We start from the raw sequence: 25,110 nt of genomic DNA on the forward strand, positions 1-25,110 counted from the left end.
GTAGCGCTCCGGGCGCGGGAGGCTCGTCGTGGCTGGCTTCACGAGAGGGCGGGCCCGCCTCTGAGCTGCGGTGCCTCCTCTCTCCCAGTACCAGCCCTCCAGCCGCCCGAGAAAGTCGCGCGTGGGTCACGACCCCGCCTACTCGTCAGAATCGCGAAGGGAAGGGCCCCTCTCTGCCTGAGTTCGGAGTGGGAGGCAGAGAGTTCAGCTTCCTGGTTCCTCCCGATCGACCCCCCGGGACAGAGGCAGGCTCCGAGGGCTGGGAGGCCCCTAGTCTTCGGCTTGCAGCCGGGGGAGGGTCCCAAACTCGGGGCGGGTGGCTCTGGCTTGGGAGGAAGCAGACACCCGAGGGCTCAGGTGGCTACACCGGCGCCTCCTCTGGGACCGGCGGAAATGAAGCGTCGTGTTTTCGTTAAAGCAACTTTCCCCGCCGGGCCTCATAGGGCTTTCTGGAGGCCAGGCAAGAGTCTGTTTTCAGAAAGTCACCTCCCCTCTCTTCTGCCTGCTAGGTAACCCGTAACCATTTTCTCTTCCAGTCCACCATGCCCCCCAAAACTAAGATGTTGAGTCAAGATGAACTACGGGAAAAGCTGTACCAGACGTTTAAGGAGCGGGGTATCCTGGACACGCTCAAGGTATCAGTTTTAGGCATCTCCGTTGGGCGACTTTTCCAAGTGTGATGTGTAACAGGTAGTCCACATTTAGATCCATCCAGTTCTTGGGTTTTAAAAGTAGTATGATACGTAGATCGTATTGGTGAGTGATGTTTTCATGTTCTGTATAATTATTCTGAAACAATAGTCTCAAATGGTTTCGAGTTTGAGTAGTCTTAAAAAAACACATTCAAATTATAGATTTACTGAATTGTCCCTAAGAATGGGTACCTTCATAAAATGAATACATTTTAGGGAGATTTGGCTTGTTTTATAAATCTGGTTTCTAGGTACCTGAAGTAATAAGTGGTACCAGTCACGTTTGAATGAAAGACATTGAAACCGTATAGAAAACATGCGTATCTCACTCCAGTATTATGACGTTTAAAAAACCAACTGCTTACTGTAGAATAGTTTGAGGAATGAGAACTTTCTTCTTTAAAATATATTGAAAGGTATGAATATTTAATTTGGGCAGCATATATTTATTAATACACTATATATGAATTAACAGAAAGGATTTGAATTACTATATACAGTACTATGTACTATATACATTTCATTACTATATACATTATAGAAGTATATTTTATACTTAAAGTGGGAAATAAAGAAAAAATGACCTTGATTTTTTTTCCCCCTTCTCTTTCCTCTATTGTTTTTGTAACTTTAAAACAAACCAATTCAGACTTATCTGAAAAATACAGAAACACATACAGGAGAAAAGTCAAAATAAAGTCAACTCTGCTACAACCACTAACTGGCATAATGGTGTGTGTGTGTGTGTGTGTATCCTCAGTTTAATGTTAGATGGTGAACATTTTCCTGTGTCCTTTAAAGTTTCTTGAAATCTTCATTTTTGGTGGCACCAGGCTCATATTTGGATGTATGGGTAATTTATATAGCAGTCCCCTGTCGAATATTTAATTTGGGCAGCAAATATTTATTAGCCCACTTTATATATGAATTAACAGCAAAGATCAGGATTAGTTCAAATGTTTTTATTACCATGTATATTTCAGAAGCATATTTTACACTTAAGATGTTGAGTAGGTTATTACCCAGGTCCACATGTTCCTTCAATTGCATCTCTCATTTTTTGCCTAGGATAGATTAAGTGGCATTACTTGTGTTCCTGTAGACACTTTATCCTGGAAAATCGAATCAAAGGGCACGAGCATTTTTTTTTTTAAGGCTCTTGGTGTACGCATCTCGTTCTAGAAGGATCGTAAGAGTTTATAGTCCACCAGTAATTTGAGAATGCTTGCCTCGCTCCAGTATCATCATGACATTTTAAAAACCAATCTAATATTGGAAAACCGTTATTTTAGTATTCGTTCCTTTAATTATCAATGAGGTTGCAGATACTTTCTGGCCATTTGTGTTTTCTGTGGATTGGCCATTGATATTCCTTGCCCATTTTTTCCCTAGGGTGTCGATGTTTTTTTATTAATGTATAAGAACTCTTTGAGTAGAAACTAGTAATCTTTTTTTCCACTTTTGTGATAATACTTTATCTTGGTGTTCAATTTTAATTTGGCTCTAAAAATATCGATGTTATGTTTTTATATGGTCAAATTTAATTTTTAATTTTTGCCGATTATTCTTACTAAATTCTTCACTAAGCATGAATATTCTCTTTTAAGTTTTTTAAAAGGCTTCATTTTTTACAGTTAACCCTTTAATCCACCTGGAATTGATTGTAGTGTATAATGCATTGATACACTTTCTAATGTGGACTGGTCCTTGCATTCCTGAGCATAGTATATTTTCTTTTTTTCTGTGTTTCTGGATTAGATGTGCTGGTGTTCTCCTTCCTATCTGCATCAAGTCACAGTTGCTGTTGACTAATCAGCATCAGCATCCTTTCTGAGCTGTTCTTTGGTTTTGGTGTGAGGATTATGCGAGCCTTCTTCACTCTACAGCTATTGTGTACCCTTGGGAGAAATGTTGTTTCCTGTTTGCAGCCGGCTGTTCAGTGTCTGTTACTCAGCTTGATCGATGGCAGGGCAGAGTTTCAGCCTCTCAGCCTGAGCTAATCTTCACTTTCAGTCCAGTGACTGTGGCCTGGGTGAGGTCGAATTTTTAAAATGTATTGAATTTTTTTAGTGGCCTAACTCATATCCTGTTTGGGTGTTTACAAAGAATTTGTATTTATGGTTAAGTACAAGTCCTAGGTATCTAGTAAATGAAATTTATCAAATCCTTTTATATTTTGAGACTACTCAGTCTCTCAGTTTCTGAGAGAGATGTGCCGAGGGTCCCCAGGCCTCTCCTCTCCCACTTCCTCCCCCCCCACACAGTAACTGTCCTTATTTCTAAAGGGCATTGTAAGCTTTAGTTCTGAATGGATTTCCCTTTGCATCAGCTGTTGGAGGCCCCAAGCCAGTTTTACGATTCTTTGTAGCAAGTGCTAAATGGCACGTTTTTGTGTTTGTCGAAATAGGAATGCATCTATAATATCATTTCATTTTTTTCTACTCTTATTTTCCTGTCACCTGCTTATATCACTAATTTAAATTTTATCATATTTCAGTACTCATTTGCAAGACACTCTTAGTCCTTTTATTAATTAAGCTGGATCTAAATATATTACTTCTTTAGTGTATTACAAATCTACTTAAACCACCTCTAAATTTTACTGATGGAGAATGCTGTCGTTTCTCTTGTATTATTATTTCTGTTACTGAACTGTATTTGATGAGGCAGACCATGTGTATTCTGCTCCGTGTAAATGTCTTTTGTACTATAGGATTTTAGATGTATAATAAGTCCCGTTCTGTACTTGTAATTATATAGTGCTCTCTAGCTAAAGGATAGAAGGAGGTATAACAAATCCACTTGTTTCTTGCTTGTATTCTATTAATAAAAGGACGTTAGATATTCTTTATTGCTGAACCCCGTGAATCCAGGCAACATACTCTTAAGTTCAGCCCAGTTATATGTTTCCAGATTACATGCAAAATAGATCAGAACAAATATTCAGTAGTTCAATTAATTTCGAGATTTTCTTAAAAGCAAATGAATAATAACCCTAGTGAAGTAAACGGGAAAATTATCCACCTTGAACCTAGACTTCTTTATTTATAAAATGTGAGAAAATTATTGTTTCATGGTATCTCGAGAGGTAAATACTATATGCAAAAGTACATCTTAATAAGCCTTCTTTGGGTTGATTGATTTCTCTCTTGCCTATGTTATTTCCCTTTTGAGAACTCGATTTTATCTTAATCAATATGCCCAATAAACTTGTTTCACCCAATATTGTTTTCATACCCTCCGACAATCTGCAGAGAGGCGAGGAAGCAGCGGAATTTCCTCCTGTAGTTGGTATCCCGGTCAGAGGCTGCTGCTGAGTCGGAGTGTGCGTGGGTTCTGGCTGACCACCAGTGCACTTTTTCCAGAACCCCCCAGGCCGCTTGTCTCACGGGCTAAGACAGAGTGCAGGGGAAGGTTTCCAGTTCTGGCTGTGGACTGGAACCACCGTGGAAATAAAAGAAGGACTCGGATTCATGTGACAAACCTGTGCATCTCCAGTGCAACACAGTCCTGCTGAAAGTTTGTTCTCTCTTGTTTCTTTTTTGTTTTGAGCTAGACACAACTGAGAAAGCAGCTGATTCAGGAGCTGATGCACCCCATGCTGCGCGGACAAAGGCAGGCCCAGTACCTTTCGGGGGCGGGGAGCTCCCTCTTAATCGGTGCTGCTAACTCTCTGGTGGCGGATCACTTAGGAAAATGTGGCTACGAGTATTCACTTTCAGTTTTCTTTCCGGAAAGTGGTTTAGCACCAGAAAAGGTAAAGTCTTTCCTTTCTGTTTCTGAATTTTCTGTCAACAGCTTTGGCCTCTGATGAAAGTGCTCCATGATAGCTGAGTGTGCTCCGTGGCTGGTTAAGTCCATTTCTCAGTCATCTTTGAATTCTCATCATATATATTTGTTACATAATAAAGGAGTACAAACTTTGATATTGTCATCAATTCCTTGGAATCTCAATTCGTCTTTTGTAAAGTTGAGATGAGTGGAATCATGAAATGTTTTGGAGCGAGAATAGATCTTACATTCCAGGTAGTCGACGAAAGACTCATAACTGCCATTTATGCTGAATGTTGTGAGCTCACTGTACTAGTCCCACTGCAGGTGTTGCGCCTGTCACAGAGTCTGGGGAGGTGAGGTGATGTGCTCAGGGTCACAGGATTTCTAAGCGGCAGCACAGGGCAGTAAAGCTAGATCTCTAAAACGGGCTCTTTTTACTGTGCCAGTCTCTTCAGATGTTTTTCTTCTTTGTGATGACATAAGAGAAGTAAGGAATACGTTAAAACAGTCTGGAGTTCTCAAACATCAAGACATGTTTTACCGCTTCTCTCATTATTTTTACTATATTCCCCCTTTCCTCCACCATTACTGTTGATCATATTAGTCACACTTTATTTTTTTGAAGGCAAACATAACCAACTTTCCCTAGTTTTTTATAAGACTTAATTTTTAGAGCAGTTTAGGTTCACAGCAAAGTTGAACAGAAAGGAGATTTCCTGTATATTCTACGTCCTCACAGGTGCACAGCCTCTCTCATTATCAACATTTTTGCAATCAACCTACATTGTCATATTGTCATCTGAAGTCCATAGTTTACATTAGGGTTCACTCTTGGTGTTATCTCTGAGTTTTTACTCTCTTAATCTTATCTATAATTGTCCAAAAGTTTCGTATTCAGACATTTTAAGAAAAAACAATATTAGTTTTTGAAAAACTTAAAATTTAAATATGCTACGTTCATGAACAACCAAATTTTACTTATCAACATTGGAATTCTTAGTCTACTCAGTCTGTTTTTAATTACATTTCACAGTTTTGCTTATTGTATGAGTGATAGTCTATTATAGTTATTGGAGCAGTATTTAATCTAGTTACACTTAAAGGTTTTTACTCCTATCAAATGCCATGCAGAGCATTGTCTTTAAAGAAAACCAATTGAAAATAAATGATATCGATGTTCTCAGGGTAGACGTAGTAAATAATGATACGTACTGTACTGGGAATGTAAAGAATAGCTACCCAAAATGCTCGTTCAAAACTATTTTAGGCATGCTTTAGTCATTTATAGTTGTAAAAACAGTAAAAATTTAGTTACATGCAATCGTACTTAAAAAAATTCACTGCAACTGAAATATCTGGTTCATCAGATATTTGAGTGTAGGCATTAACCATTTCTGTCATTTCTATTAGGCATAGCATCGTGATGTATTTGGAGGTTAATTATATGATCAAGAAAAATATTTTATATTTTTGGCCATAACATTTCTTGTAATTTATTTAATAGTATGAGGAAAACTTCAATTTTATATTTTAGCATCATTATAATCTTATTTAATATGAAGCACAATTCTTAGTCTTATATTCAGAAATATCCTAATTTGTCATTTAAACATTGATGTCAAAATGTCTGCTTAATCTTTTTTCCCTCAAGGTATATACAATGCAGGATCTATTACAAATCATTAAAATCAGCCCTGAATCCAGTTTCTACAAATCACTGGTAGGATTGTTTAGTTTTTCTAACTTGCTTCGGTTTGTTAATTATTCCTGAATACTGGATTAAAGGTAAAATGTTTTCTTTTAACAGACTTCAGGATTTGATAAAGAAAACAAAAAAGGTAGGAGTCTTCATTTTTGTAGAGAATAGCAACACTTTTGTCATGTATTTTTTTCCTATGAAAGTATGAAACTAGTAATTTTTATGGGGAAGAGTGGGAAATTTAATTTGAGTTAAGTCATTTGATTTCCCTTGTTGATAAGACCTTATCTTTTAAATAAACAACAATTCATCTGTTTTGACAAATGTAGATCATATCCTCTAAACATCATTTTTTAAAATAGCTCTTAGATACTCAAGAAAACTGCAGACAGTATCAGGAACCCTACAGATGGATTGAAAGGTGCACTTCGTAAAGATACCCACTGTTTGGAGCACTTTCACACGCACAATAAGAACAAACTAAAATTTAGGCCAAATATCTTCGCATCCTAGCTATCTTCTCAAGTACAACTTATAGAGTATTGTATTTATATTTGCTTAAAGAATGTTCAGTAATAAGTATCACAAATTTTTTCATTCTGAAGTGTTTATATAGGCCTGATAAATTGCTTTAATTTTGGCTTTGATAATCACCTTCACAGAATCCATAACTACTCTGAGACAGTAGAAAATGTATGTATTGGTCTCTGCCCCAGTTCCTGGCACAGAGCTGAAACCCTTATAATTTCCTAAGTGGTAAGAATACTAGGCGCATCTCTTGTTCTAATGTTGGTCTTTGACCTTCGTTCCTGACATAGAGCTCCTAAAACCCTTGTAATTTCCTGGGTGATGGGAGTCTTTTGTTCTGAGGAAGCAGCTCTGGGTTGGCTCCTGCAGGGCTGGTCACCAGACAGACCATGCCACCATTAGCTTAGGCTTTTCAGCCCCACCCCCATTCTCTTGAGAAGGGGAAAGGGCTGAAAATGGCATTCATGACTGATCACGCCTGTGCCATGAGAGCCCATAAAACCCCAGGAGCCTGGGGTTCGGAGATCTGCTGGGGGGTGGTGCGCCAAGACCGAGCATGGAGGCTCCGTGCCCCTTCCCATGTACCTTTGCTCTATGCACCTTTTCCGTCTGGATATCCATCTGTATTCTCTACCACATCTTTTAGTAAACTAGTAAATGTGTTTCCCTGAGTTCTGTGTGCCTCTCTAGCAAATCAGTTGAATCCAAGGAGAGGTTGTGGGAACCTCCAATTTGTAGCCAGTTGATCAGAAGCACAGGTCACAACCTGGGCTTTCACGGGCATCTGAGGGGTGTGTGCGTGTGTGTTTGTTGGGGTACGGTCCTGCGGGACCAAGTCCTTCACCTGTGGGTTCTGATGCTGTTTCCAGGTAGTGTCAGAACTAAGTTAAATTTAGGACACTCAGCAAGCTCGTGTCACAGAGAACTGTTTGGCGCTTGGAAGTTGGTGACCAGAAGTGTCGGGGTGAAGTGTTGTGTAGTGTTCCGTGTACAGATAAAGGAGACTCAGAGAAGAGAGAACTAGTAGGGAAGAGCAGGGGTTTTGCCCACACAGGAGGAGGAAGACCGAGGTTCTTTTTGCCGTTACAACTGCTGTGGGTGCCATACTGAGGGCTGGATTCGACCATGGACGTTGTGGTAGGAACACATGCTGGTAACTTGCCTGTAATAGTTAATGCTTTAGGTCTTCTTAAATCTGCACCATTATATAATGGTCCCTTTGTGTTGTGCGCTCCCGGATTCTGTCTGTCACCAGCGTTGCCACGACCCCTACTGGAACATTTATTCAGAACTCAGCATTTGGCAAACATCTGAGTACCTACTTTCTGCCAGCCGTTAGTGTGTGACTTAGTTGCCTGGCCTTGGAGTGATGTTGGCAGAGGATAAGTAAATTGGATCACAAGACATTCTAGATTGCCTGAGAAGTGGGTCATCCATACTGAAGTTCAGTATGGTAAGTGGTCCTGTATTCTGTATTCTAAGCCAGCCTCGTCTAGTGTAATTCTCCGTGATGATGGGATGTCTGTATCTCTGCTCTCTGATACAGCAGCCACAAGCCGCATGTGGCTGTTGAGTGTTTGAAATACGGGTAGTGTGATCGAAGAACTGAAATTTGAATCTAATAGCAACATGTGAATAGTGCTTAATATAGTGGACAGCACAGGTCTAAGGTATATAGCTGCAGTCTGTAGCTTAACTATTATTTCAGAAGGAAATTTAGGGCTTGCCGCGTCCAGCTAGTGGTAAATCCTGCCACGTCCCACGTGGCCCTGGAAAATAAACCTGAGTGGGAACGGTGGGAGATTGAGAAAAGACAGAAGACAGAAAGCGGGGATCCGGAGGTCCGATGCCCACCGATGATGGACAACACCCAGTTTTATTTTTGCGAGCTGCTTTTATACAAGAATGTACTAGTTGGCATAAGCAATTTCCCTTAGTCATAACAATCACTGAGCCTATCATCTTGTCATGGCCTTCAGCTTGTTTGCCTGCCTGCGGCCATGTTTATACTTTCTCGTTCTCAGGAGGAATCTGTGGAGGATTTGTGGAGGCGAAGTAACCCTTGGTTGCCTTCGCAGTTTGCAAGGACCTTGTCAGCTTACAAACCTCTCCCCACATCTACAGACTGCTCTCCACAAGGGCTTGAAGGGATATTAAGAAATAATCCACTTATTATTAGTATATTATCCTTAAAAATAGTTTTTCACTTTTACATACTCTTTAAATGATTCAGGTTTGGAAAGACAGCTGACTAACGGCTCTTACCAGCTTCGCCCAGCATCCTGGTAAAATTTCTGAAACTCAGAAAAACTGAGTATCAGATGTGTCGGGCATCCTAGTGGCAAAGTTTGGATCCAACTCTTTGCTAACAGTAAAACAGCTACTATTACAATGAAATGGTTTTAAAAATCAGTGGCTTCCAATTAAGAGATTGAGAGCGTTAGGAAACATGTAGGAAGATACTTTGTACCTGCCGTCTGCCCTGACAGGGACCTGTGGTCTTGTCTTCCTCTGTCTAAACTCCAAGGGTGCTGATCTGTTGAATGGCCATAGTACTTTTCCCCTAGATTTCACTCACCCATCCTTCTCACCCCTAAGTTTTCCTTTCAGAAATAATGACGCCCAGAAAATAGCTGGGCAGAAAATTTGGATGCTAGTTCTTCGCTTTCTGGAAGTCAGAATCCTTACTTGTGATTGGCAAAAGAATACATGGATCAGAAGGACAGAACAGAGAGCCCAGAAATAGATCTATGCCAGTACAGTCGACTGGTTTTCGGCAAAGGAGTAGGAGGTTGAATAGTTAAAGCACGGGATTTGTTTGGGGTGGTGAAAGCATTCTGTATGAGACTGTCATGGTATGACACATGATGTTAGACAGACATCTGTCAAAACCTGTGCAACTTTCCAGAGTGAACCTTAGTGTGTGCAAATACGACAGGTCAGGTGATCCCAGGATGGAACACAGACTGGCAGACCAATCTTAGCCTGACCGAAGGGCGTGGGGGAGAAAAGATGCTGAGCTGACTAATTCGGAAGTGGTGGAGACTGGAAGACTTAACACAGAAGGAACTGTACATAGGTACAGAGTTCTTTCTCTTGGGGGTACTGCTTAATTCTGAAACCATTGTACATATATGCTGGGATTGACCAATTAAGGAGATGGATAGCAGACTGCAGGAGCCAGGTGTTTCACGGTTGGAGTGGGAACTTACAGATATGGGGAGCAGGCTCGAATGACCCATGTGGCAACGGATTAGTTGGAGACATCAGTATGAAATCATATTTAGCTTAATGTGTATATATATATGTTTGTGTATATGCATATACTCACACATGCACGCACACATAGATGACGTATAGAGAGATATAGATATGTGTATATATATTTCCTTGCTCTGAACGCTGAGGGGCAGGAAGCAATGACACCCCAGTAGCAATGAGCAAGCATAGCACCCAGTTGGGGGCACTAAGATTTGGTTTCTAATACCATCCCATATTAATAGGAACCAGGGCTCCTCGGGGCAATGGCTGATTCCAGAACCGGAGCAGAACATAGTTCCTTAAGGAAGAAAAAAGGCACAGCGAAAGAGCTCCCAAAGGCCAAAGCCGGACAGTTGGAGCAACAAAATAAAATATTGGATTATATAAGTAATGAGTTATATATAATAACAGAGGAATTATAACCCAAAGTATAAAATAACCATGAGTACAAACATAGATAAATGATTGAATAAATAAATGAGGAGACTAGACAGATCCTGCTTAGAGGGTGTGGGGGCGGGGAGGGAAAGGATGAGGAAAGAGAGCTATTTAGGGGCCTGTGGACAGGACAGCACTGCAGAAGTGGAAAGAGGTGACATCCTTAGAAACACTGAGGCCGAAGAGCACATCCTAAAGCTTATCTCCTGTGGGACCGCAGCATCTGCCGGAAATTTCTGCCAGGTGTTTATACCTTTTCCATAGAGGGAACCACGACGTGGCCTCAGCATAACAGTAGTGAAAGGTGCGAGGAGAGGGCGGACTGACTGGGAAGGGTCAAGAGAAGAAAGGTGGATGAGACACCTGCAGGGAAACGACTGTGAAAGAACAGTTTATTCTCCATCAGGGGAAGGAAAAACCAGTGCATTTAAACATCTTCAGCACAAAAGGAGAAAAAGCCCTTAACTTGGCCGATGCAGGAGCAGGAGTCTGTTAAACTTTGTTTTAAGAAACTGAAAACTTCTAAACTATATTCATGGTTTGAAAAAGAGTTTCAAACTATTCAGAAGGGTATAAAGTGAAAGAAAAGGAGAAATTTCTGGCCATATTCTCTGATCTCACTTTCTGCTGATAACTAGAATGAGTAGTTTCTTATTTATCCTACCACAATTTAGTTTATGAATGTAAGTCTATGCATATGTAATTAAAACTCACACTCTTTAATGAGGCCATAGTATATAACTTTTGCAGTTTGCTTTCTTCATCCGCCAATATGTCTCTCTATAGCCATATATTTGGATTAATTTTAAAGAGTGTATTTAATTAACTGCCTATCGATGGAGATTTCATCCTTTTATTCTTTGGTTTTAGCCATTAGAAGCAGTGCGCAGTGTACACCCTTAGTGCCCCTGTGAGTGGATAGCTGTGTGTATTCATGGCGGTGGAACGACTTCATGTGCGTCTTGAATGTGCATAGACAGCGACCCAGGGCCCTCCCCAGTGAGTGGCCAGGCCTGCGTCCCCACCCCCCTGTCAGCACTACAAGTACTACCCAAGTGTTAATCCTAGCAATCTTATTGGGAAAATAGGATCTCGTTGTTGTACTATTAATTTGCATTTATTTATGATTTTGTTCCTGTTTTTTCGACATTTAAAATTTTTTTCCCTAAACTCTTTGATCACGCCTTGCCCCATCTTACTGATCGGTGAGAGCTCTTTGATGCATTAAAATTTGTCCTCTGTCTCCACATTATAGCAAACTTTTTTTCCAGTGTATCATTTGTCTTTTGACTTTATTTCTTGCCATATATAAGTTATTAATTTTTATGTCATATTGGTAAACATTTCACCTTACCGCTTCTAGAGTTTGGTATCATGCTTGGAAAGGACTTCCCTCAGAAATGATTCTTAAAAGGTACATAATGTAAAAAAGGATAATGGTATAAAATCAAGATCGTATAAACAGTGATTGAGCAATGATTGAATGAAAGAAAGATGTGAGACAAAACCACATGCGTTATTTTTTAGGTTTTCTCTTGGAGTTTCTCAGACAGATGGCGGCCTATCACCAAGATAAAGAGACCTGTGATACGGGCACTCAGACCAGTCCGAGCACTCAGACATTGCCCAGCAAGGACTCTCTTGGTAATCGTCGCCTTCTTTCATAATTTTAGTTCTTCTGTTTTCTTTTCAGTGAAGGAAATGGGCTGCTTTGCCGCGTTATGTCCGTGCTCCTTGGCCGGGAAGGGTGCGCGCTACAGGCGGCAGGGACGCTTGCTTTCCCTGGTGTCCTTGCTGGAGGGACCAGGACCTGCTCTCCAGCGCCAGGGCCGCACTGCCCAGAACCCACAGGGATGCAGAGGCCCACGTTCTCGTTTGCTGGCTTGAACCTCGAGGCCCTTCCCTGTGTCTCATCTCACTTTATTTCACAGCCATTAAAGTGAGAAGACACTAGACTATCTGCGCTCAGAGAGCTAGAGGCGCCAGTGGCCTGTCCCTTCCTTCTGTGGCTGAGGACGTGGCAGTTGCCAGTGGGAGGAGGAGCAGCCCGGAAACACTCAGTCTGGGTCAGAGCTGATGCTGAAGTCCAAGGTTTCCGGTCCTTGACCCCGAGCGTCTCCCGCCGTGCAGCCTTTCTGCATCACTGTTCTGCACCTTAGGTGTACACGCAGGAGACGAGAGAAGGGAAACGGCCGGCCGAAACGCTGTGATTAATAAATTGCTCGGCCCGCCCTCACTCTTTGGGAGCAATGGTGCCTTTCACTAGTAACACGGAAAGGAGTTCACATATTTTAACCTACTCCTGCTGGCCTTTTTTTTCCTGCGCACGCTTTTCGGTGGGCATCAGTGTCGTTCAGGGTGAGACTGTGCTCCAGGCCCAGGTTGCACTCTGCTGCATGGTTGCTTCCAACCCACATTTGGTTAGAGGGCCGTTGTGGGTCTACTGGAATGAGAGATGGTCAGGAGACCTGGCTTTAGTCCCAGCTGTGCCACTGTGCAGTTGCTTAGCTGCCCGGGAGTCACTTTAACTGTGTGGGCATCTGTGTCCTTCCCTGTAAAGTGAAAGACTTGAAATACGTGATCTTTGAATCATTTAAGGTAGGCGTTTTGAACATGTGAGTCAACTTACCCCAAACAACGATCAAAGAACTCTGCCTTGGCACTTAGAGACTGGAAAGAGATTCTAGTGTTTTCTGACTTAAACTGTATTCTTTGCTTTCTTTTCCTCCGACATTTTATGATGAAAATTTTCAAACATTGAAAAAAGTCGGAACAGTTTTACAGTGAACACTTGTATAACTAGATTTCACCATTAAATTTGTGTAATAGTTGCATGATCACTTATTGTCCATCCATTAATCTAAATTTTTTGATGTACAGACATCCCTGCACTTTCCCCTAAATACACTCTTTCATACAGACCTGTGGCCTCTTGGTCACCTTACCACATTTCTCTATCCTAATTTTCTGTGTTTTTCTCAATAGCTGAGAAGCTTCAACTTATTGATGATCAGTTTGCAGATACTTACCCTCACCGACTAAAGTTAGAATCTTTAGAAATAAAGTTAAATGAGTATAAAAGAGAAATAGAACAGCAACTTCAGGCAGAAATGATCCAAAAGGTAAGTTTATCTTGTTGCTATTAACAAAAGTGATATTTTGGACATGGTTCCATAGTGTAGCGGTTAGCACATCTGCTTTACATGCAGAAGGTCCTGGGTTCATGCCCTAGTGGAGCCACAGTCCATGGTCTATGGCCACGCCACCCTGAGCAAGCTGGATCCTGTCTGATCTCGGAAGCTAAGCAGGGTTGGGCCTGGTTAGTACTTGGATGGGAGACCACCTAGGAAGACCAGGTGCTGTAGGCATAAAAAAAAAAAAAGTGACATTTTTCTTTGTTTTCTCATGTGTTAATCTTAGGTGTATGAGAAACTATTTAGAATCTTATTAATGCAATACTCTTGTGCATATTATTTTTCTTTCCAGTTGATGTCATTTCTTTTTGCCTTTTAAATGAATCTTACAGGTACAGTGAAAGATGAAACTAAAGATGAATTAAATTGAATATATTGAGAGCATTAATGTTAAACCTAATCATGAGGAATTTGTTATAATTTATTATAGTTATTGATATTAACAGTTATTTGTGCTTAATTGGCAGATGAAGTATTTAAAAAATACTGAAATAGCAAAACTTTTTATGGAAGAGAAAAGAAAGTATGAGAAGGAATTAGCTGAGTTCCGGAACCAGTTTGAGAGAACTCGTCAAGCAAAATCTGAAGCTCTCCTTTCTCAGGAAAAGATGACCCTTGAGAGAATTCAAAAGCACCAGGAGGTAATATTTTAAAATAATTTTCTAGGTGGTGATTTCCTGCAGCTGTTAGTAGATTGGCTCAGGGTCGGGGGGCGAGATGGGACAGTTACTGGAACAATCTGTGGCACAAGGCCCTAGAGGACCAGTAGGGGCTGGAGTCAGGGGCACAAGTGGAAGGATCGGCCCTGAGAAAGACACGCAGGCTTCCTTCCTTCCCTGCCGCTGCGGGGAGGAACCGTGGGTGGGAACGTCTGTGTCGGGATTGTGAGACGCAGTGTATGTGAGAGGCAGACTTGAGGGTTAGGCAGCAGCTTCGAGAAGGCCCAGAGGTATAGAATGGCTGCTGGGTGGCTCTGATCGAGCTGCGTTGAGGGCCCTGGAACTGACGTAGACTAAACCAAGTGCTCACAGGTGATTGTTCTGCTGTAGCTTTTGGGAGGATTTGCAAGGTCAGCGAGGGCAGAAAGGTAGGGATGCTTGGGGAGTGGAGCTTTATAGAGCTGAGTTTATTTGACTCGAGAAAGGCAGCCTGTTTAATTGGAGACGTTGGAGTTTGGCTAGACTGGGAAGGGAACCACAGAGGAAGGTGGATGGCTACTAACCTAGGGGCATGTGGCAAGCTCGTTAATGCCAAGTCAGAATGGCCTCTGAATTGAAACTTTCAGACACCAACTGCTGAACCTTGGGGGTTCTATTTTTACAAGTTTTATTGCTGATACACTTTTTTTTTTTTTTTTTGCTGCAGAACATCAAAATTTTAAGTGTCCGAGAGATGTTAATTAACTAAGAATGATTAGACAAGGGATGTTAGGAATATTGGTTATATAGCTTATCAGTTATCAAGGGAGGGAGTCAATTTCCGTGTAACTAGAACAGGCCAAATGCATATCTCGAATGGAACCTCTTGAAAGTGAGGTACTCTAAATTGTCTGTGCTTTGATTGTTTTCTGGAATTTAGGAAGCAGTCTGTTAGTTCAAATCTGTTTTATTTTCTTTAGCTTGCTTTCTAAAAATTGATGCTTTTCTGTACAGAGTGAAACAAAAGAAATTTATGCTCAAAGGCAACTTCTGCTAAAAGACATAGATTTGCTAAGAGGCAGAGAAGCAGAGCTGAAGCAAAGAATCGAAGCTTTTGAATTGTAAGTAATATGTGTTCGTTTTGGATATTCAGAATGAGTGCGATTAAAAAGAACTAAATATGTCTAAATATTCTAATGTTAATTGCCAAGTAGAGTTCTTGGTTATAAAGGTGTTGACACCTAGCTTTAAAAGGCACAAGTTAAGAGAAACGGAGACTAGGGTTTTGCTTTTGAAATATTAGACATTGCGATGAAAAACAGAATGAGACCATCATCAAGGCCACAATAAGATCAGACAAATAATTTGAAAAGGCGAATGTTTTAACAAATCGTGTTTCATGTTTATGTTCAGTCACTCAGATCGAATGGTTGCATGTTCATATGGCAACTGAATTTCAGATAGCCAGACCTGCCACATTTACCTGCTCTGCTGTCAGAGGAAATACAGGGGCTCTCACTTGACTTGTGCTGGGTGAAACTATTTTTTGTGATATGTGTGTTACTTTTTTCTAAGTGCTCACAAATGTTTCATTCTTCAAATCTTACCTGTCTAGTTTATGGAGTAAGCTTTCTTTCCCATTAGGTTCTGCTATTAATTGACACAGATACTGCAGGAGTCTTACGTCATTGAAGGGTTTTTCTTCATCTTCATTAATGTCCTCTCATTTACGTAGACTTGATTCATTCGATTTCTTCTCTCTGCCTACCTTACTCTCTTTGAAAAGGAAAGTAACAGAATTTGAGTGGAGATAGTTCCACAACCCCTACTCCTCCCATTCAAGCACAATGTAATTTTTTTTGACTTTTTTATGTTTCAATTACAGTTGACATACCATATTATGTTAGTTTCCAGTGTACAGCATGGTGATTAGACATTTATATAACTTACGAAGTGATCACCCCGATAAATCTAGTACCATCTGACACCGTATACATATATTATAATAATATTGACTATATCCCCTATGCCGTACTTTACATCCCCATGAACTGCCAGTTTGTACTTAATCCCTTCTCCCTAACCCCTCTCCCATCTGGCAACCATCAAAATGTTCTATCTATGAGTTTGTTTCTGTTTTGTTTTTGTTTTTTAGTTTCCACATATAAGTGAAATTATAGGGTATTTGTCTTTCTGTCTGACTTATTTCACTCAGCATAATACACTCTGGGTCAGTCCATGTTGTTGCAGGCGGCAAGATTTCATTCATTTTTATGGCCGAGTAGTGTTCCATTGTACACATGGACCACTTCTTTATGCATTAAACTCAGTAGAGTTCGCTGCTCCTTTGCGTCCCAGCTCAGGCAGCCCAGGAAGCAGGCACAAAGCTTTTGCCCCTTTCTTGGAACAGTCAGTGTCCTCTGGCCCTTCTCACGGCTGAGTCTCAGTGCCCGTAAACATGACTCCTGGCTCTGGGATCGATTTTGAGGCAGAATTAAGATCTCATTGTGACAACAGTTTCATTCTCTGGTACTTGGAAGTTCTCATTGATCCATCTCTTTTTTCCTCTCTCTCTTGGCATTCTTCAATATTCAATTCGCTAGGTTTTAACTGCCAGAAACAAATCTTCTACTTTTTAATACCTATGGGATAATCAGTTAAATCTCACAGTTAGAAATAGTGTTATAGAAGAAACAAGCACTCAGGTATACTAACTTAAGTTTGATTTGTAGCTTTGTAACTAATAACATTCTTTCACTAACGAACTGATTATGGCCATGTAGCTCCTGAAACCATTTTTTAAATGTGAATCGTCTTCTGTGAAAAACCGCTTTGGCCTTGTCACTTCGCACTCCCCCTAGCCTGGTGGCACTATATAGCTCCATCTGCTAACTAGGTCAGTTCATGAAATAGATGGAGGACTTGTGGCTTTTTCTCTTTACTTCCCAGCGGTGACAGTCATGTCACAATCTTAGTCTGTGGGGCTAAAAACTCATTATTTTTTCCCCTCAAGTCTTTACTTCGGGTATTGTCATTTTCTTATTTGTTTTACACATTTTTGCTAATTTCAGGGCCCAGAGGCTACAAGAAGAAAAAAATAAAAGTGTGACTGAGGCGCTTAGGAGACGGGAGCTGAGTATAAAGAATATTGAGGAGACCTATGACCAGAAGCTGAAGAATGAAATTCTAAAGTAATTATTTGACGTTTTTAAATAAGTAATACATTGGAATTAAGTTGATCGAAATACGGCAACACTAATGAAGTAGATGAGACCAGTGTTTTATGGCAAAAGTTAATGTTTAAAAAATACATGTTTTTATTGACAGTCAAGCCTTTCGCATGAGGATTTGAGTTAAGATAGTTTTAAAAAGATACAGTACAGAGAAGAGCATCCTCTGCGTGTTCTTACTCGTAGCTTCTCTAACATGTACTGACCGAGAGCTTCTGATTTGCTTTCATTTTTAGGGCATATTGCTGTGCTGATAAGCTTAAAATCGGAATTAGAGTCACTTTTAGTTCTCTTTTTCTCTACCCTACTAATACTGCCGCTAAGATATCTAATAATTTATAAATTATTCTGGTTATAGTATTTGTCAGTAAACATGTGTCTTGTATTCCTTCAAGATTCTGTAGAGCCAGAATCAAAACAAACAAACCGAAATTAACTATATAAAGCGAAAAAAAAAATGACGAAGGGAAGAACTAGGGTTAGTGTGGCTTTCCTTTAGTGTTCAGGATAGCGTCTGTCACATAACACATGTTCAGTTAGTATTTATCGAGTAAATGAATTCTTGGCGGACAGATGATTCAACTCAGCTCCTCTGAGTGTTTCTTAATCATTGGCCTCTTTTTACTGCCTTACCCTTCGTTCGTTATTGATATTCAATTAGGCAATACTTGCAAAGATTTCTTGAGGTTATTCTTTAAAAGAATTCTAATAAGAAATATAGCATCTTTCCATGTATTCGTTTTGAAGTGATGGCCGTTATCTACATATTTTATGTCAGCTCCTTGAATCTAGTAGCAAACAGTGAAATATCTGTAGTTGTTAAACTTTCAGGAATAGATGAATATGCATGTATGTTAACTTTATGTAGCCATGGAGATCGTGAACTGTTTGGTATCATTTGTCTGGCTTCGGGTATTCTCTGTGTGACTTTGGCGAGTGTTGAATTTTGGAGGATATTCAACATATGAGTGCTTTTCTTTCCTTTCTCCCATCTCCAAACCAAAAAGCCAGCTAGTAACAGTGGGGATAAGTAAAAGTGCCTGAAAATGTGCCTTTTGGTGTTGCTAATTGGCATATAAAGGTATTGGCCTTTGTCGAGCAGCCCCTGAGGATGAAAGTTCCCCTGATGGAGGTGAGGGGTGGAGGAGATGGCTTGGAAATGACCGGCTCCTTACCTTTGGGGATTGAGAGTCAGTTGTATACAGTGTAAATTTAGCTTACTTTACTTCTTCGTGTCAGTCTAGACCAACCAAGAAATAATTGCTCAGCAGCCTTACAATGACACAAGTTCGGGGACCCAGTTTACAGGGCTGCAGCATGGTTTTACTGGACCTTTTATATTCAGAGTTCGGATGTCTGGCCTAGTACTGGGAGACCTTGAAATTTAGGCATGGTCATGCTCAGCGCCCTCATGCATCAAAAGGAATCTGTTCAGGAAAGTAACAAGCTCATTCTGATTCCCAGGTATCAACTTGAGCTAAAGGACGCCTACATCGCCAGAGTCAGCAGACTGGCTGAAGAGGAAAGGAAGAATAAAGGTGATTTGGGGGAGAGGTGGGGATCTGTATTTTTCAGTTCCAATGAGAGTTTTTAGCTTCCTAAATTGGGTCTGTTTATTCTAAAACATACACTCTAAAAATATATGTACCTTGTACTTCATTACTACAAAATTACACATTTTTTGACCTTTTAATTTACAAAATTAAAAAAGTGATCATTGTCTTCCGCTACATTTTTGCAAACCTTATCTAACCTTTTGTATATTCATAAAGGTCACTGATTTATTGGCACAATTTTATCCAACTTTATTTTTATACACATGTCAAAAATGACGCTTAACCTGAGAGGAAGTAGGGTATGAAGAATTTATTTTTCCCCATCTCCCCAACACCTCCCCTTTGGCAACCATCTGCTCGTTCGCTGTATCTGTGGGTCTTTCTGTTTCTATCTCTTCATTTGTTTTGTTTGCTTAGATTGTACATGTAAGTTAAGTCACCAGATGTTTGTCTTTCTCCAATTTATTTCACTGAGCATAATACCCTTTAGGTTCATCTATGTCGTCACAAATGGGAAGATTTCATTCCTTTATATTGCTGAATAAAATATTCCATTGTACATTTGTAGCACATTTTCTTTATCCATTTATCTGTTGATGGACATCTAGCTTGCTTCCATGCCTTGGCGATTACCAGTAATTCTGCAATGAACATAGGGGTGCATATATCTTTTAGAATTAGTGGTTTGTTTGTTTGTTTGTTTGTTTCCGGTTAAATACCCAGAAGTGGAATTGCTGGATCATATGGCAGCTCTATTTTTAAATTTTTGAGGACTCTCCATACTCTTTTTCCATTGTGGCCACACTGATTTACAAGCCCACCAGGAGTGTAGAGGGTTGGTTCCCTTTTCGCATCCTCACCAACACTTGTTTTTTGATTTATTGATGTTTAGCTCTCCTGCAAGGTGTGAAGTGATATCTCACTGTGATTTTAATTTGCATTTCTCTGATGCTCAGTGATGTTGAGCAACTTTTCATATGTCCATTGGCCATATGTATGTTCTCTTTGGAGAAATGTCTATTCAAGTTGCCTGCCTATTTTTTAATGGGATTGGGTTTTTTTTTTTGGTGTTAAGTTGTTGAGTTCCTTATTTATTTTACATATTAACCCCTTATATGTATCATTTATGAATGTCTTTTCCCATGCAGTAGGTTGTCTTTTTGTTGACGGTTTCCTTTGCAGTGCAAAACTTTTTAGTTTGATGTCGTCCCATTTGTTTTTTCTCTCGTTGCCCCTGCCCTGGGAGCCATATCCAAAAATATATCACTAAGAGCGATGCCGGAGAGTTTACTTCCTACGTTTTCTTCTAGGAGTTTTATGGTTTCATAGCTCACATTTAAATTGTTAATCCATTTTGAGTTTATTTTTGTATATTTTTGTGTATTTGAATATAGTTTGATAAATAAATCTGTGTTTGTCAAGAAGGTGGCAGCGGCTTATTGCTATCTGCTAAATATTACTCTTAACCATGAGAGACTTCATTTTTTTTACTTAAAGAAAATTTTATTTCAACTTCTCTGTCCCCTGTGACCTAGTTCCTTATTTCTTTTACTTATATATTTTTATACTTCATGATATTTTCACTTAACTTATAATTTCCTAAACTATTGTGCGCATTAGCCCAGGATCAGGACAGTTGGATAATTTTTCAGTCTCCAGATGTTATACATTTCCATATTTTTCTAGGAATTTGCCTGTGAAAAGACATGGCACTTTCAGGGGAAGTTTCAAAGGAATTCTTGGTAGTAAACCAGGGCTGGCTACTTGACACTGCCCTGTAAGGTCCCCCAGTGTGTGGCTGCCCCTTCGTGACTGTCTTGTGCAAGATAATGCTTCTTTAGGAATTAGTGCCATCATGTATTCAGCAAATTATTTTTTGACGCTGTGTCTACATAGATTGGTTAGATGAAGTGAAAATGACAAAATTGTGATGACAGAATCATAACAGACAAATCTTTGTCTTGAAAGACATTCAGGTGTGTTGGCAGGAGGGCTCTGAGCGGCAGACGCGTGCCTGGTTGGTGTGAGTAGCAGGGGGAAGGTCACCGCGCATTCGACCGTTATGATTAGCTTCCCATCACCCGTTGGGTAACGGGGCTTATTTCTTGCCTGCTGATTTTCTATTTTAGATTACGAAACAATGGTCATTAGATCTGACATACTGGCCGTAAATTATTAAATGACTTATATTCACTAGGAAAACATATGATGTTTAATTGGTTGGCTCTTTCAGAGAAAGCTATACATTTGCAAGAGGAGCTCACAGCTGTTAATTTAAAAAAGGAACAACTGATTCACTCTGTAAATCGTGTGAAAGAACTTGAGGTAATTGTTAACCCTATTATTTTTTTGAAATCAGTGTTAGACAATGTATGACATTTTAGTTTTAGTCATATATGATTTATTATAAGTTATCCTCTTGATGTGTTTGGACCATTTATTATAACTAAGAAGGTGACGGCTGAGCTGAAGTTAATTCAGTAGTTCTCCATTTCCATCTTAGCCTCCTAGGGAGGCTAGAACGAGTATGCCTTTGGAGGCTGGAGTCCTGCCTGAGTCCTGTCTCTCCCTAACTTCTGTGTGCCTCCAGCCACGTTCTGTGGCCTCAGGGTCCGTATCTGTAGATTTTGGGGTACCACCCGCATTCCATGGTTGTTGAGGGACTTTAGCGAGCTGACTTCTGTGCCCAGCCCCAAGCAGGTGGCCCGCGCTTGTCGGCTTCCGCCTCAGCCTCTGCTGCCTTCCCACCAGCAGCAGGTAATGTTCCTCTCATTATGTTCGGAACTTACAGATGAAAACAAAATGAGATGCGTTTTTCACATGCCAGTGCGACTTTATTTCTGTTCATTCATGTATTCGCTATCTGAAGGATAGAGCTGGAACTTTAGGTACTTAAAATATACTCTCTATATAACATTTATTCGTGACTGCAATGACTTATTTGAGAACTTGTAGGCTTTTCTATCCAAACATGAGGTAAATTATAGAAAAAAAGGAAAACATTCTACAGCAGGTTTGTGATATCTCACCTTTTCACCTTTAAAAATATATATTGCTATAATCTGTGATTGTTATTGGGACTTTAGTGGCATCTGAGAAACAGGGTGATGATCCTAATCAGAAGCACTTACTATGCAGGACAGGGTTCTACATCAGTAAAGTTGGGTGAGCTTCCTCCAGCCTCAACTCTAGGGCAAAAGACGACTTTCATTGTTGTAGTTTGGGTCTTCTTGTTGTAGAGAACCAGACTTCTGCCAAGTGACCTTAATTCAGTCATAACTCCCAGCCTAAAGCAGCCTGCCAGCTTTTACTTACGCAGTACCTTAAAGCCACTGTTCAAATATGTTCTACTTTTTCAATTCCAGCTTGAGCTAGAGTCTGTGAAGGCCCAGTCTTTGGCAATAACAAAGCAAAACCACCTGCTGAATGAAAAGATTAAAGAGATGAGTGACTATTCCCTACTAAAAGAAGGGAAACTGGAGCTTCAGGCACAAAATAAATTACTTAAACAACAAATTGAAGAGATTAAAAAAGAAAACTTGCATCTCTTAAACCGTATGTCTTTTTTCCTGATTTGCATATTTTTGTAATTCATATTAGTTAAGTGTTTGAAACTATGCTTTGTATCTGTAAGGGAGGCTTCAGTTGGGAAATTTTTATAAAGTTAAGACTCAGTTCGAGGTTACTTCCTTTTCGCTTGATATTGAATAATTAATAGTGTCATTAAGAAGGAATATTTTTAAGCTGTACAAATCTGCCTCTTTGGATGGTACCGGATTCCTCTCGCCCTCTGTAGGTAGGGTTTTGCTGGTGGGTACATCCCCAGGCCCTGGGAACGAGGAATCAGAGTGAGGTTGAGGTTGATGTTACCTCCACTCCCCCTGCGACCACCACCACCTCCGTGCACAGTGGCCCTGGGCTTGCCCTGCACTCAGCCAGACAAAGGTCCCAGTGCTTGGGAGGTGGCCTCCCCGGGTCTGGGAATTCCTTCCTCTTCGACCCTCTAGGCCCAAGGAGTGGTGACAGCGTGGCTCCATTACTAGCCCAGGGAGCTGCAGCATACTCTGTGGCTACCCTACATAGACCGTTCTCTATCAGCGGGTCCTCTGGTGACCCCAGTGGGGGAACTCCGTCAGCTTTCTGCCTGGACCCCGAGTGCTGCTGACAGATGCACAGGCCAGAGTGGGCCTCGGGGTGGCCGTCAGCAGGTTTTGCTGGAGGCTTCTTTTTATGCCTCCTGTCCGTGGTAGAGGACAGAGGTGGGCATTCAAGTTAATTTAAGGATTTGAAAGAATTCTTTTACTCGGAGTAGGATTGTGTTGGATAGTAAAGTTTGCTTTTACGTGCCTTAAATTCTTTACTGAAATTTGTGAGTCAGGATTGCTCTTAGTCCACTTCATAAAAATAATATAAAATTAATTGATTGCATGTGCACAAAGAAAAGAACAATTTAAAATCTCTTTAGGTGTTTCTGTTAAGTGAAGTGAGAGAACTTCAGGTTCATGACGGCCGGGCTTCTTTACCTCCTTAGGCATAGCTCAGCCATCTCCTGAGCTGGAAACTTTTCAGAAAGATTTAAAGAAAGCAGAAAATGCTTTCGTGACGGAGCATAAGAAATTTGAAACCCACAGGCAAGCTCTGCACAAACAGCTGCAAACCGAAGTGAGTACTGCTCTCTGCTCCGCCGCGCGTCAGGCCAGTCGCTTTGTATTTGTCTAAATTTGGCGTATGTCACTCCAGCGTAAATCAGATTGATCTTAACATCAAAAGCTACTCCTCCCATATGCTGAGGGGATCCTTTCTCATCTGAGAAAATTCTTAAGTGATTATGACTTTATATTCATAACAGTAATAAAACCCAGAGGCCGGCAACCGCACCCAAACGCAAGATTGTCCCGTGCTGACGGTGCCCATTGTTAAAGTGTTACTTACCGCTTACCCCGCAACTTAGAAATATTGACATATTTCTGATGTCTGCTTCATACCCTGGAAGCTGTTCTTTGAGATGAGTGAAGAAGGAGGTTGGAAATTTGAATGTTGTGTTGTTTTCTACAGACCCGTGGAGTACGAGTGTAAAGCTACTCATTATTGGCAAAACAGAAAAAGAATGAACCCGAAAAGAGAATTGCTTCTTTTGATGTGAGCTGTGATTTCCTTTAATTGGTTTCTTTACCTTCTCTGAATCTTTTCAGATCGAGCATTCCGCACGGCTGAAGGCCCAGATACTGGATTATGATGCCTCCGTCAAGAGGTTAACTGCGAAGGTGGCCGATTTAAAATTGCAACTGAAACAAACTCAGACAGGTCAGACATTTTTAACCTCTAAATGTGTATGGTGCGTAAAGTTTCTGACGTTGCTGGAAATGTAATGATCATTAATCACTGAATTTTTAGTAATTCTCATAGTAGGGGAAAGCCATAGACATACGTGTCACCTTAATGGTAACGCTCCCTATCCATTTCTGGAATGCCAGCCAGGTTATCTGCTAAAGTGCCTTGCTTTCACAGGTGCCTTGTGGCTTGAGAGAGCCTCATACCCAAACAGGAAAGGTGTGGTGACATTCCGTGTCCCCAAATCCATCCTGGACCGAGGCTTTTTTATGTTTTTTTTTACCCTGAAAAGACCACTTGACTCCTCGGTGTTTTCACTCTTGACAGACGAGTAAACGTATGTACAGGAGAATCAGGGTGGCCAGCAGAAAGAACACGGCCACTACAGTCGGAAAACTGATTTTGCCTTCGGACCCCAAATTTGAAGTTAGCGTTTTGACCTTGGGCATGTTTAAGCTTCTTTGCACCCCAGTTTCCTCATTCGTAATGGAGATAAGAGTAGCTACCGTACCACGGTGAATGATGATGAGATGAGGTGGGTCCTAGCCCAGCGTCGGGTACTCATCAGACACTCGGAATGTTACTGCTGTCATTTTATTGCCATCTTCACTGTGGATGTGTGATATCTGCCCCTTCCTGCTTCGTAAGAAGTGTACTGAAGCCCACATGCTCTCTCGTGCCGCTTTCAACCCCGAGGAAGTTTCTGTGTGTTACCGGTTGAACTGGTTTCTCAGCTTCCTGGTTCTGGGTCTTCCTCAGTTCCCATTTA

At 40.7% G+C, this 25,110-nt stretch overlaps 1 protein-coding gene and 1 pseudogene across 4 annotated transcripts in view; both read left to right on the top strand.

Annotated features, from left to right (window-relative positions):
• The window catches only part of OFD1 (OFD1 centriole and centriolar satellite protein), a 54,940-nt gene that overhangs the window by 20,236 nt on the left and 9,594 nt on the right, over nucleotides 1–25,110 (top strand). The window contains exons 1-15 of one of the 4 annotated variants that reach the window (XM_016119234.2): nucleotides 8–245; nucleotides 537–635; nucleotides 4,249–4,449; nucleotides 6,118–6,186; nucleotides 6,274–6,304; nucleotides 11,920–12,036; nucleotides 13,378–13,514; nucleotides 14,054–14,227; nucleotides 15,239–15,345; nucleotides 17,296–17,415; nucleotides 18,919–18,992; nucleotides 21,244–21,335; nucleotides 22,376–22,565; nucleotides 23,542–23,672; nucleotides 24,203–24,314. In XM_016119234.2, the coding sequence (XP_015974720.2) occupies nucleotides 543–635; nucleotides 4,249–4,449; nucleotides 6,118–6,186; nucleotides 6,274–6,304; nucleotides 11,920–12,036; nucleotides 13,378–13,514; nucleotides 14,054–14,227; nucleotides 15,239–15,345; nucleotides 17,296–17,415; nucleotides 18,919–18,992; nucleotides 21,244–21,335; nucleotides 22,376–22,565; nucleotides 23,542–23,672; nucleotides 24,203–24,314 (1,648 nt within the window). In that variant the 5' untranslated portion in view covers nucleotides 8–245; nucleotides 537–542. The other 3 variants (XM_036226369.1, XM_016119287.2, XM_016119278.2) reach the window with 3 other exon arrangements.
• On the top strand, nucleotides 13,642–13,760 carry LOC118608195 (annotated as a pseudogene).

The sequence above is a fragment of the Rousettus aegyptiacus genome, unplaced genomic scaffold, assembly GCF_014176215.1.
Source record: "Rousettus aegyptiacus isolate mRouAeg1 unplaced genomic scaffold, mRouAeg1.p scaffold_m13_p_9, whole genome shotgun sequence".
Taxonomy (NCBI): domain Eukaryota; kingdom Metazoa; phylum Chordata; class Mammalia; order Chiroptera; family Pteropodidae; genus Rousettus; species Rousettus aegyptiacus.